Raw genomic sequence first — 14074 nt, 5'->3', positions numbered from 1 at the left:
GAGGACCAGTTCCAAAACCGTACAACCCAGATGGCCTCCTTCTTTAAGGACCGCAATTTCCCCCCAGACGTGATCGACGATGCCCTCCACCACATTTCTTCCACTTCCCTCTCCTCCGCCCTTGAGCCCCGCCCCTCCAACCGCCACCAGGACAGAACCCCACTGGTCCTCACCTACCACCCCACCAACCTCCATGTACAGCGTATCATCCGCCATCACTTCCGCCACCTCCAAACGGACCCCACCACCAGGGATATATTTCCCTTCCCTCCCCTATCAGCGTTCCGAAAAGACCACTCCCTCCGCGACTCCCTCGTCAGGTCCACAAGCCCCACCAACCCAACCTCTACTCCCAGCACCTTCCCCTGCAACCGCAAGAAATACAAAACTTGCGCCCACACCTCCCCCCTTACTTCTCTCCAAGGGATACTTCCATATCCGCCACAAATTCACCTGCACCTCCACACACATCATCTATTGCATCCGCTGCACCCGATGTGGCCTCCTCTATATTGGGGAGACAGGCCACCTACTTGCGGAATGTTTCAGAGAACACCTCTGGGACACCCAGACCAACCAACCCAACCACCCCGTAGCTCAACACTTCAACTCCCCCTCCCACTCCACCAAGGACATGCAGGTCCTTGGACTCCTCCATTGCCAGACCATAGCAACACGACGGTTGGAGGAAGAGCGCCTCATCTTCCGCCTAGGAACCCTCCAACCACAAGGGATGAACTCAGATTTCTCCAGTTTCCTCATTTCCCCTCCCCCCACCTTGCCTCAGTCAAATCCCTCGAACTCAGCACCGCCTTCCTAACCTGCAATCTTCTTCCTGACCTCTCCGGCCCCACCCCACTCTTGCCTATCACCCTCACCTTGACCTCCTTCCACCTATCGCATTTCCAACGCCCTTCCCCCAAGTCCCTCCTCCCTACCTTTTATCTTAGCCTGCTGGACACACTTTCCTCATTCCTGAAAAAGGGCTTATGCCCGAAACGTCGATTCTCCTGTTCCTTCAATTTAAGAACACCAAATACTAAGGAAATTGGGTGCTATATCTAAGGGACCAGTGCTCAAAGTACATGGAGGTGGTGAAAAGATTTACTGAAGTGCTCAGAAAATTCAATCATGGAGACAGTACAATGTTTCTTCCCTTAAAATATTAAACAAATACCTCTTTGAAAATTATTACTGATCTGGTTGCAAAATCCTTTCAGACAGTGCATCAAGCAAGTCATTCCAGTAAGGCTTCTTCAAGATTATTTCTAATAACTTGCTGAATCACTCAAGTCCTAAACCACATTTGGAAAAAACTATTTTCAATTCTCTAACATATAGCCAATATACAAAAGTGGGGAAATAACGTTTACAAATTTTACATGTCAAAGCACTGCTGAAGAAAGCACATACCTGAGTTTTACCATGGCCAAATGGAGCACTAGAAATATTAGTTGTAACACTATGCACAATAATATCACCGCTGCGAGAACCCGATGCTATATAGTAGTCATTCCAATTGAAACAGACACTACTGACTTCATCTTTGTGATCCTGTAAAACACATATTGATAATACAAAATTATTCAAATGGAACTTGTGTTTAGATCAGCAAATGTTAAAAAACAAAGCAAAGAAAGTTTCACTGACAGAGTACGAAGAATGGCATATTAATTTGTTATACTTTCAGAGTTAGGAATATAATTAGTTTAGTCTTAAGTGGTATAGAATGCCTTGAGGTACTTAAACAATTCAGGAGAACAATGCAAGACATACTGTGATGTTTTTGAGCAATTTGATATAAGAAGCAAGGAGGCATTGGAAGTTTTGGTGTCTTTAAAAGTGGACAGATCCCAGGTTGTATCCCAGGCTGTTGTGGGAGGAGGAGGAGCAAATATGTAACAGGGACCCTGACCCAAATTTTTCATTCATCTCTGGCCACAAGGAAGATGCCACAGAACTGGAAAATAGGTAAAGTGGTTCCTCTTTACAAAAGGATGATAGAGATAGATCACGGAAATATAGGCCAAGTCAGTCTCACATCAATGGCAGCGAAGGATAAAATTAGTCTCCATTTAGAGAGGCGAGGTTTGATCGGGGATAATTAGCATGGTTTTGTCAGAGGGAAGTCATGCCTAACAAACTTGAGTTAATTTTTGTGAGAAGTGTGTAGATGAGAACAGGTTCTATGAAGTTTAAACTGTGTACTGTACCTTTAAGAGAGAGTGAACACTATTCTGCGCTGAGAGCTTACAAGTACCTGTCATGTGACTAACTAGCAGTCTCAGAGAGTATTGGAAAATTAAAAATATGCAACATATGGCTGTGAAATAGATACCAGAGTTGGTTGCTATTTTGGCAACAGCATTTGTCAAATTTGAATTTAACCAGTTTAAATTATGACCCAAGATACTAAAATCCAATTGAATTTGAATTTATCGTTTTGTTAACATCAAACCAAATTCTTGAAATACCGTGGTGGGATATAAAGTTGCGTTCCCGGGATTACTGATTTGATCCTCATCAGTCTAGTAACCATCACTGACACTGTCGTGCCTGTTTTTTCACATTTTTACCCAGCAGACACGTCATCTACCGAAGGATTGCAAGCCCTCTCACTTCCCTGACAGCATATCAATCTGCGTTCCATTGATCCTCCTGACCGACGTACAGCTTCAATGATGAGATCAGGAACTTTCAAACTAATTCCTGCCTGAGAGTCATGGCCCAGCAAAGGAAGGACACAATTTTTGCCTGCAGGGAGGCAATGACCTTGTGGTATTATTGCTGTTAATCCAGTGACATACGCAATATTTTGGAGACCTGGGTTCGAATCCTACCATGGCAGATGGTGGGATTCGACTCAAAAATATTTGGAATTAAGAGCCTAATGACGACCATTGTCGATTGTTGAAAAATCCCATCTGGTTCACTAATATTCTTTAGGAAAGGAAACAGCCATCCTTAGCTGGTCTGGCCTAGATGTGACTCTGGGTCCAACGTGTTTGACTCTTAAATGCCCATGGGCGATACATACTAGCTGAGCCAGCTGCGCTCTCATCTCATGAATGATTTTTTTTAAAAATTGATCAACATGCTCTAATTACCCTGCCCCTGTTGAAAAATAAAGTGCAGCCCCTTCACGCCTGCTCCATTATACAATAAGAGCAAAGTTAATCTGATCTTGATCTTAACTTGGATTGTTCTCCATAGCCCTTAACTTCTGTCATTCAGAAATCTTATTTCAGCAATGAATATTTTTAATCTCTCAGTCTCCAATGCTTTCTAGTGCAGAAAAATCAAAAGATTCATAACCTTCTGCAAAGAAATTGCTCATCTCCATCTTATGAAAATTTTTATGAATACATTTTTATTAAATTATCAATATGAATTGTGACACATTCAACACTGCACAGGAAACTAAAATATTCACTAACATTTGACCGTTGTTCGACAGAATACCTTCAGTGTCCTATGCGATCTCTTTGACTTTATGTCCCAGATATTGACTGTATTATCAAGACCTCCACTTACAATACATTTCGAATTAGAATTCAGACTTAGACATGTCTGCTTTTTCTGTGCAACAAGAGAAAATTTGATTATTAAAACAGACACATAACCTCAATAAATGAGACATTTAAATTATATTAATAAAGTTTAGTTGAAAAATGTTCCCTCAAGCTATATTTTTCAATCTTAAAGGAGTTTTACAGTAATAGATATTTACCTACCCCTTCAGCAAGATCTTTTATAGGAACTGGGGTGGATCTGCAGGATGACAGAACTATTTTGTCCCCACTACTTGATGAGCTCAACAAACACTGATGTGAAGAAAATTAAGGTAAAATGATTTTAGAAACAAAGGTACTTTGCCTTGTTAAGGGAACAAAGTTTCTATCTAAAGAACAGAATTTGTAAATTAAACCCTGACTCAAGTAAGCAGAGGAAATTGAGTACTAAATATAGAATTAATAGGCAGTCATGAAAGCATTAGCCATTAATAAGATGGAACAAATGATAAACGCAGCAGAGGAAAACCTAGAGATGTGAACAGATCCATAGGGCAAGGACGGAGGCAAGGAAAAATTAGTAAAACCTTGCAGAGTGGAAATAAAATGCAAAAACCAGAAAAATACTCAAAATTCCAGCAAAGTAACAGGAATCGAGCAGCTGATCATCATGTGGACCGAAAATAGTCTTAACCCAATCATTCTAATCTGCTTTTTAAAGATGCTATGCTGCAACCTTGGAGCAAAACATTTCCCTTGTATCAGTTTAATCATTTAGGGTCCTTTTATCAGATTATTAAATCATTTCATAAAACTATTTTCATATCTTGGGAGCCTTGATCTGCTGGAAACAGGTACAGGTGATGAAAGTCACTGTATTATCTAATATGCTAGTTGTCAACAGAGGATAAGAGCACTTGTCAAGTTGTGGGTCAACAATCTCAAGATTAAAGTGGTGATTTACCAGGTGGCATGGTCACTATGGTCCTACAGGCTGCAGAGACTTGAACAACCTATAGCAGGCACCTCAAAGCAGTAAGGTCCGATCAGTGGTCTTTACACCATCCTCCAAATCCATTGTAAAGAAACGCTGTCCAATAACAGTGTCCTTCCCCAAGACGTGATTCATAGAATCCCTAGTGTCGAAATAGGCCCTTCAGCTCAGCAAGACCACACTGATCCTCTGAACAGTATCCCAGCCAGACCTGCTCCCCTATTACTCTACATTTATCCTTGACTAATCCACCTAACCTACACAATCCTTGAACACTATGAGCAATTTAGCATGGCCAATTCACCAACTTGCACATCTTTGGATTGTGGGTGCACCCAGGGGAAACCCACGCAGACAGAATGTGCAAACTCCACACCAACAGTTACCCAAGGCTAGGAATTGAACACAGGTCCCTGACACTGCGAGGCAGCAGTGCTAACCACTGAGCCACCGTGCTGTCCCATGTCTAGCACTGAGACAGTAACCACTGAAAATCAGCTTTGCTGAGTGGGAAGACAGTGAAAACACTTAAGGTCGGGGGCAGGGTGTCCTCAAAGCATCCCTGAAGAGGTTAAAATACACCTACTCACTGACGCGAGTCCCTGGCTTCAGATGAATCTAAATAGTGCGGTGGTCATGAGGAAGGCACCAAGCACATCAACAGGTTTTGTCAGGAACGTGCAAAATTGAGATGGACCGTGCAAACAAACTTCCCAACAACCCTGATCTACCCAACTCTTTAAGCACCGCCACACAGAATCATACAGCATGGAAAAAGACCCTGCGGTCCAACTAGTCCATGCCTACCAAACTAAACTAGTCCCACTTGCATGCATTTGAACCATTTCCCTCCAAATCTTTCCTATTCATGTACTTATCCAAATGTGTTTTAAATATTGTAACCATGCCTGCATCCATCACTTCCTCGGACTGTCCATTCCACACACTAACCTAAAAATTGACCCTCATATCCTTTTTAAAACTTTCCCCCTCATCTTAAAAATACATTTTGAACTACTCCAGCCTAGGGAAAAGATCCTTGCTATTCACCTTATCTATGCCTATCATATTTTATAATCTTCTTTCAGGTCACCCCTCAATCTCCCAGACTGTACCCTTGACACAACAATTACCTCAGAACTCAACAAACCAGAGGTCAAGTAAGTAATCGTCGTTCCCAACGGGCTGTCTAATAGCAACTGATTACATAAATAGAATTGTTACTGACAGCTGTAAGGTCCAAAGGATATTATCAACAGTCCAGCAAACAGACGTTACTTCACAGGGTTTCTTGTGAGGGTTAAACTGTTCCACCACTGTCATTGAAAGCGAATCCCAGATTTTAATGTCATCCCCACATGAGGCTAATTTGATGTTATCCTGCATGGTATATCCTGCAACATATAAACATGAGATACATATGAAATAGAACAGCCTCCAGAATAAGGAGCATGGTTAAATATACTGTAGTTTCTCAAACACTGAATAAGTATTGGGTTTGAATACTAATTAACTTTTAAAGTGTGCATGTAAATTGCCATTGGCAACATCCAAACAGGTAAGAACCTGCCTTCGATCATTGGGATGTTTTAAAGACAAATGCACCCAATTTCTACCTGAGGTACAGAAATATATTTAGGAAGGATGACTGAAAGTTGAGAAAGGAAAAGATGGATTTTATGAAGATCCATCTGTCTGATACCTCAATTCCAAATGAAAGAAACTAGTTTGACTAAAAGTCAAATACCTAGAGTTGAAAGGAAAACTTCCTTAAAAGGTATAGGTAAAAGTATTTATTACTGAGGTCTATTTTCATTATAGACACTTTGTTTAATTATAGTTTGAATAAAAGAAATTTTGTAGAAGTGTTTTCTCACTTAGATAATTTAGCAAAGATTTGGACACAAAAAAGGCATCAACAGAAACAGAAAGGTCAACGTTTATACAGTTCCTTTCACAATTTAAGGGAGTCCCAAAGTGTTTCACAGCCACTAAAAAACTTACGATTAGTCAGAATGTCAGAAACATTGAAACCAATTTGTGCAAGGCAAACACCCACAAAAACAAAGAGGGATAATAAAGTAGAAAATCTGCTTTTGCAATATTGGTACAGCAGACAGCAAAGAAGTCTCCTGCTCCTCAAAGTTGTGCCATCATTCTTTTATGTCCACCTTGAATTGACTGGCAAAGCCTCGTTTTAACATCTCACCTGAAAGACAGCACCCAAAGACAGCACTTACAGGACTCCTCTGAATACTGCATTGAATGTGCAGTCTCAAAAAAGGTACAGTAGGACTTGAACCCTCATCGACTAATGCAGAGGTAAAAGCATTTGAAATTAATCTGCTTGTATTAAGCACTGCGTTATATAATTCTATCCTTAGAGGGGTGATTAAGACAGAGAAAAAGCCACCTTCGACTTAAGGCTTGCTTTAGTGCACATGCACCGAAAACAAAGAGCATCTTATGTAAAATACAAAGTGCTTGAGAAACTCAACATAGTGTCTGTAGGGAGAGAAATAGGCTTAACGTTTCAAATTCAATAGGACTCTCCTTCATAACTGAAGGTAAATGGGTGACCAGTTAGGCTGGCAGCTGAGTGTGGGCAAGGAGTAGATTGATAGCTGAGAGATTGAGGGGGCAGATGTTCAAAGTTTATAATTTAATTGATTTTATATTTTGTCTGGACAAATTTTAAGTTTTGCAAATTTATGTCAGATTTAAAAAAACAGCTGTACTGGCACCAACTGTTGCATTAACAATGCTTTATGATTAGAAGTTGTAATTGTAATTGTAGCCCACTGAGCGGTAACAGTCTTGCCAGAGTCAGAAATCATGGGGAATTAAATCCCATTCCAGAGATATGAGCCTACAATCTTGGTTGATAATCCACATCGGAGTGCTGTACTGCACCGTCAATGATGCTGTGTAAACAATAAAACATTAAATAAAATTAAAGACTCCACAGTCCCAAAGGATCACAGGGCTGCTTTCTCATTAAAGTACATGCCTCAGAAGAGGGGGGAGTTCAAGATTGTGAGCCCTTCATGGTGACCGGGTGCAGGAATTGAACCCTGACTGTTGGCATTACTCTGCAGCATAAACCAGCCATCCAATCAACTGAGATTAAGTCTAGGTTGTCTGTCTGACGAGTAAACTAACTCACAACCAAATTCAAAGCAGCTATGTCCTTCTCAAGATCTTGGCTGATATTTTTCCTTCAATCAACATCACAAAAACAAATGTCAGTGTCACGTTGTTTGCATCAGCTGCAGGTCAGTTGGTAACACACTCATTTCTGAATCAAGTCCAATTCCAAGCATTAGCACAAAAATCCAAGCTGACATTCCAGTACTTGAAGCAATGTTGCATTATCTCAAGGGCCTTCATTCAGATGAGACATTAAACTGAAGTGTCATCTACCTGCTCAGGTAGTTTTAAAAGATCCGATTGAATAGGTGATATTAACGCCACAAACTACATCACACAGAATATTACATTGCTGTTTGAGGGAGACTGCTGTGCGCAAATTGGCTGAGCCATTTCCAACATCACAATAGTGATTAAGCTTTAGAAAGTGCTTCATCGACTACGATGATTTGAAATCTCCCAAGGTGGTACATAAATTGGTCTACATTGAAAAGTTAAGAGTAAAGATAGAACTTCATCCCCGGTGAAGGAAGAGCGGAGGGGAAAGGAGATACCGCTGGAGGGGAGCTAGTTTCTGCGGGGCAGGCCGCTCTTACTTGAAAAACTACACGGGGACCGGGGCTCTGCTGCATCGGGGACCTGAGGGAGGCCAGTGGGCCCCGCCGGCAGCAGATTGATACACCGTGGTTCCTGGAGGGTCCTGGGCCTCCAGCGCTTCCTCCCAGGGTCACTCCCTCACTGACCGCTCACCGGGCCGGGGTCACTCCCTCACTGACCGCTCACCGGGCCGGGGTCACTCCCTCACTGACCGCTCACCGGGCCGGGGTCCGCCCCTCCCCCTCCCCCTCCCCCTCCCCCTCCCCCTCCCCCTCCCCCTCCTCACTGACCGACCGCTCAGGACAGGCCTGGCTCCGAACTCGCCTTGGCGCCAACAGCTGCCCTCCCGAGGTGCGCGCGCAGCTCTACAGGCGTCTCCCCTCCCACGGCGCTGCCGTTGGCTGCGCCCGCGCGCTCTCTGCTGTCAGTTGGTGAGGGGCGGAGTGAGTGTGCTGTCTATGTGGATCTAAGACAGGTACTTAAAGGCGGTTTGTCATCTTCTATTCTAAAGAAGGGTCTCTAGACGATACGTTAACTCTGTCTGTTTCTCTCCACAGACCTGCTGAATTCATCCTGCAATCTCTGTTATTATCACCTTGTTGCTATCTGAGGATTTTTGCTTCTTATAAATGCCCAGTACATTACTGTGAATACCCAGTACACTCCTGTACATACCCAAAACATGACAAGTGCACTGATGGAAATACTGTCCATACCCCAGTACAAACTTTCACATGTTTAGTCATACTTACTGCCTGGTCACACATGCTTAGTGCACACCCTGACATGCCTAGTACATAACTGCATGTAGCCAGATCACACCCATGGCAGCTGGAGGTCAACTAATGCACAGGTGCCAAAGCAGAAAAAAAATCAATGTAGCCCTCATTAGTTACTGGGAAGGAAGGATAGATTCCTTCTCAATCTATGTTTTGTGGACTGTATGACAGGGTGAGATCAATGGCCTACCCAGCAAACTGACCTTTTGAAAAGGAGAATACTGGGAATTTTGCATAACCTCCAGAGTGAGAGAAATCTCTGGCTCATCATCTGAAAGCCTATGTCAAATAGCAGTCATATCATGTGGTCTTAGCAATGTCCTAGTAATATGTCAGATGCTGATAACCCAGGGAACAGTTGGACTTAGCAATTGCTGTAAACCTGGGTTCTCTGAAAATTTACAGCCCCAATATCACAGGTATTGTGGACAAGTAGTGTCCAAACATTTTCTTTACAATTTTTAGAAGGAAAAGGCAGAGATTGGCACTCCATAATGGAACTGAGAAAAAAGTGAGGATTGCAGATGTTGGAGATCAGAGCTGAAAAATGTGTTGCTAGAAAAGCGCATCCAAGGAGCAGGAGAATTGACGATTCGGGCATAAGCCCTTCTTCATAATAGACTTGATGCAGGCATGATAGGCTGAATGGCTTCCTCCTGCACCGTAGCAATTCTGCGATACTGTGAAGTGTAAGGCAGCCAATCCTTGATGGTCATGCTGGGATCGGATCTTGCAGCACTTTAACCTTAAAAAAAATCTTACATTGGCCGGTGGCCTGTTCCATGTATTAAGCCTTAGAGTGCAGAAGAGTACAATAATATTATAAAAGAAAGAAATGCAGATGCTGGAAATCTTAAACAAAAAAAAATATTGGAGAAACTCAGCAGGTCTGGCAGCATCTCTGGAGAGAAAACATAGTCAGTGTTTCAAGTCCAGTCACCTTTCTTGATGGAATAATATTTTGTGTTGTCTGAATGTAATGCAAGTGAGGTATGGGAATTGTGTTTCACATAGCGATCACTGGCGGTGTTATTGCAGCTAAACTAATACATTCGGCAGAGAGTATTCTTCGGACATAGCTTGTCTCAAAAGTACAGCAGTGCTGTGAGACTGTGAAAATATCAGGCTACTTGGCTCATTTGCATATTTTGATCTTAAAGGAACATCACCAAAAAGATGATAGTTTTTCATAGAATCCCTACAGTGTGGAAACAGGCTATTTGGCCCAATAAGTCCACACTGACCCTCTGAAGAGTAACCTACCCAGACCCCTACCATATACTTACCTCTAACTAATGCACCTAACCGACATATGGGCAATTTAGCATGGCCAATTCACCTGCACATCTTTGGATTGTGGGAGGAAACTAGAGCACCCAGAGGAAACCCACGCAGACACTGGGAGAATGTGCAAACTCCATACAGAGTGTCGCCTGAGGCGGGAATCGACCCAGGTGAGGCAGCAGTGCTAACCACTGAGCCACCGTGCTGCCCCAACCACTGAGCAAAACCACTCCCCAAAGGTAGCTCACATATGCTACAAGTTGAAATACATCAACATCAGGTAATAACAAAATTAGTTACACAGAGATAGGGATCATAAAATTTACAAATGCAGAAGTCAAAAAGTCAGTTTATCTTGGCAGTTTGACTAGATCTTGTTAAGCTGTAACCTTCTGGGACTGTGGACTTTTCCCTAGGCTGCTCATGATCATCAGTGTGTTAACTATCCTGGTGTTCCATCACTTTATTGCCACAGAAGTGTGTATGTTTATGTTTACTCTGCACAGCTGACTTCTATTCTTCTCAGAATCTCAGAATTGTTATAGTGTAGAAGGAGGCTATTTGACTCATTGTGTCTGCATTGCCTGTCTGAGCATTTTATGTTTGGGCCTAAATTCTTGGAATTTGGTTTCTAAATTCTTGGAAGAGCAGAGTCTGATTAGAACAAGTCAACATGGATTTAGTAAAGGGAGTCATGCCTGACAAACCTGTTGGAATTTTTTGAAGAGGTAACAAGTAGGTTAGACCAGGGAAACCCAGTGGATGTGGTCTATCTAGACTTTCAAAAGGCCTTTGATAAGGTGCCACACGGGAGGCTGCTGAGCAAGGTGAGGGCCCATGGTGTTCGAGGTGAGCTGCTGGGATGGATTGAGGTTTGGCTGTCTAACAGAAGGCAGAGAGTTGGGATAAAAGGTTCTTTTTTAGAATGGCAGCCGGTGACGAGCGGTGTCCCGCAGGGTTCGGTGCTGGGGCCACAGCTGTTCGCATTATATATTAATGATTTGGATGAGGGAACCGGGGGCATTCTAGCTAAGTTTGCCGATGATACGAAGTTAGGTGGACAGGCAGGTAGTACTGAGGAAGTGGGGAGGCTACAGAAGGATCTAGACAGGTTGGGAGAGTGGTCCAGGAAATGGCTGATGGAATTTAACGTGAGCAAGTGCGAGGTCTTGCACTTTGGCAAAAAGAATAAAAGCATGGACTACTTTCTAAATGGTGAGAAAATTAATAAAGCCAAAGCACAAAGGGATCTGGGAGTGCTAGTCGAGGATTCTCTAAAGGTAAACATGCAGGTTGAGTCCATGATTAAGAAAGCGAATGCAATGTTGTCTCTTATCTCAAGAGGGTTGGAATATAAAAGCAGAGATGTACTACTAAGACTTTATAAAGCTCTGGTTAGGCCCCATTTGGAGTACTGTGTCCAGTTTTGGTCCCCACACCTCAGGAAGGACATACTGGCACTGGAACGTGTCCAGCGGAGATTCACACGGATGATCCCTGGAATGACAGGTCTAGCATATGAGGAACGGCTGAGGATACTGGGATTGTATTCGTTGGAGTTTAGAAGATTAAGGGGAGACTTAATAGAGACGTACAAAATAATACATGGCTTGGAAAAGGTGGATGCTAGGAAATTGTTTCCGTTAGACGAGGAGACTAGGACCCGTGGACACAGCCTTAGAATTAGAGGGGGTCATTTCAGAACAGAAATGCAGAGACATTTCTTCAGCCAGAGAGTGGTGGGCCTGTGGAATTCATTGCCACGGAGTGCAGTGGAAGCCGGGACGCTAAATGTCTTCAAGGCCGAGATTGATAGATTCTTGTTGTCTAGAGGAATTAAGGGCTACGGGGAGAACGCTGGTAAGTGGAGCTGAAATGCGCATCAGCCATGATTGAATGGCGGAGTGGACTCGATGGGCCGAATGGCCTTACTTCCACTCCTATGTCTTATGGTCTTATGGTCTTATGGGCCAATGTCCAGTCTTTTCCTTACAACACCACACATGGGAACTGTTTCTTGTTATTTACTCTGTCTTAACCTATCAAGTTTCCTCTTAGCCTTCTCCTTGCCAAGGGAAATATCTGAAACTTTCTCCGAAACTTCTTCTGTACCCTCTTAAATGCATTCTCATTCTTCCTAATGCTCAGACCTGTACACAGTAGTTCAGCTAAGGTCTAACCAGTGTCATATGTCTTAAGAATTCATCATAATCTCTCTGCCCTGTATTCTTTAATGAAAACTAGAATATTGTCTGCTTTATTAACAGCTCTCCCTACATGCCTTTAATGACTTACATACGTATTCAGCCAGGTCTTTTCACTCCTGCATGCCCTTTATTTTATACAGCCTGTCTGTGCACCAAGGTTCCCACCTCACACATCTCTGCATTGAGCATCATCTATCACTTATCAGCTGACTCTACAAACTTGTCAATGTTCATTTGGAGTACCACACTGTCCACAATTCTTCCATTTTTGGCATCATCTGTAAATTTTGATATTGCCCAATTCATACCAAGATCCAGATTAGATTAGATTCCCTACAGTGTAGAAACGGGCCCTTCGGCCCAACAAGTCCACACCAACCCTCCAAAGAGTAACCCACCCAGACCCATTTCCCTCTGACTAACATACCTAACACTATGGGCAATTTAGCACGGCCAATTCATCTGACCCGCACACCTTTGGACTGTGGGAGGAAACCGGAGCGCCTGGGGGAAACCCACACAAACACGGGGAGAATGTGCAAACTCCACACAGACAGCTAGCCGAGACTGGAATCGAACCTGAGACCCTGGTGCTGCGAGAAAGCGGTGCTGTGAGAAAGCAGTGCTAACCACTGAGCCACCATGCCACCTAGATCATTAATACATATCAGGAAAAGCAAGTGTCCCAATACCAACTCCTGGAGAATTCTACTATAAACTTTCCATCAGCCTGAAAAATATCCATTAATTATTACTCTGTTTCCTATCATTCAGGTCTCCCGTTTATTCAATGACCTATAACCTTCCTCAAAAATCTGTTCTACCGCACTGTATAAAACACCTTCTGAAAGTCCATGTATACCTCATCAACAGCCTTGCATTGACCCTCTCTGTTACCTTTTCAAAAAAACACCAGCAATCTCAACACAATCTTCCCTTAAAAAACTGCATGCAAACGCTTCCAAGCCAACCCATGTTTTTCCATGTGATGATTTATTCTGTCCCAAATATGTTTTTCTAGATTTTTCCTACCACCGTTAAACCGACTCATCTGTAATTGCTGGGCTGACCTTTACAACCCTTTTAGAACACGGATCACCTTCAAATCCAGAAACATGATTGGCAGTACCTCAGATAATTCCACCCTAATTTCCTTCATTAACTTAATTTCCTTATCAACTTAAAGTGCCAACAGTTTACCCAGTACTTCCTCATCAATTTTAAATCTTTCCAGTGACTGAATTTCACCTTGGTCTGGGCAGCATTTGCCCTGCAAACAAAGTATTCATTTACCATCTCAGCTATGGCTCTTGTTTCTATTTGTAAATTCCCTTCTAAGTCCCTAATTGGCCTGACAACTCATTTTACCACCCTTTTGCTATTAATGTGCTTCCTGAAGGCTTTGGTCTTTAATTATACATTAACTGCCAAACTTTCTTCATAAACCCTCTTTGTTACTCATATTTAGTTTTCCACCTACCTTCTATGTTCAGCTTGGCTCTTATTTGTTTTTATTATCTGACATAACCTCATATTTTCTTCTTTAACGTA

General features: G+C 42.7%; 1 protein-coding gene across 11 annotated transcripts in view; it reads right to left on the bottom strand.

Annotated features, from left to right (window-relative positions):
• Positions 1-8643, bottom strand: part of nedd1 (NEDD1 gamma-tubulin ring complex targeting factor) — a 52939-nt gene extending 44296 nt beyond the window's left edge. For 3 of the 11 annotated variants that reach the window (XM_072562409.1, XM_072562420.1, XM_072562418.1), the window contains exons 1-5: positions 8253-8493; positions 5757-5900; positions 3735-3829; positions 3463-3579; positions 1414-1554 (exon numbers count right to left, since the gene is read on the bottom strand). In XM_072562409.1, the coding sequence (XP_072418510.1) occupies positions 1414-1554; positions 3463-3579; positions 3735-3829; positions 5757-5892 (489 nt within the window). In that variant the 5' untranslated portion in view covers positions 5893-5900; positions 8253-8493. Of the gene's footprint in view, positions 1-1413; positions 1555-3462; positions 3580-3734; positions 3830-5756; positions 5901-8252; positions 8500-8535 lie in introns of those variants that run through there. The other 8 variants (XM_072562411.1, XM_072562414.1, XM_072562417.1 and 5 more) reach the window with 8 other exon arrangements.
• Between the last annotated feature and the right edge of the window lie 5431 nt (positions 8644-14074).

This window comes from Chiloscyllium punctatum, chromosome 44 (assembly GCF_047496795.1).
Source record: "Chiloscyllium punctatum isolate Juve2018m chromosome 44, sChiPun1.3, whole genome shotgun sequence".
NCBI classification, from domain to species: Eukaryota; Metazoa; Chordata; class Chondrichthyes; order Orectolobiformes; family Hemiscylliidae; genus Chiloscyllium; species Chiloscyllium punctatum.
The sequence above is the reverse complement of the archived record's forward strand: the minus strand, read 5'-3'. Positions and strand labels throughout refer to the sequence as shown.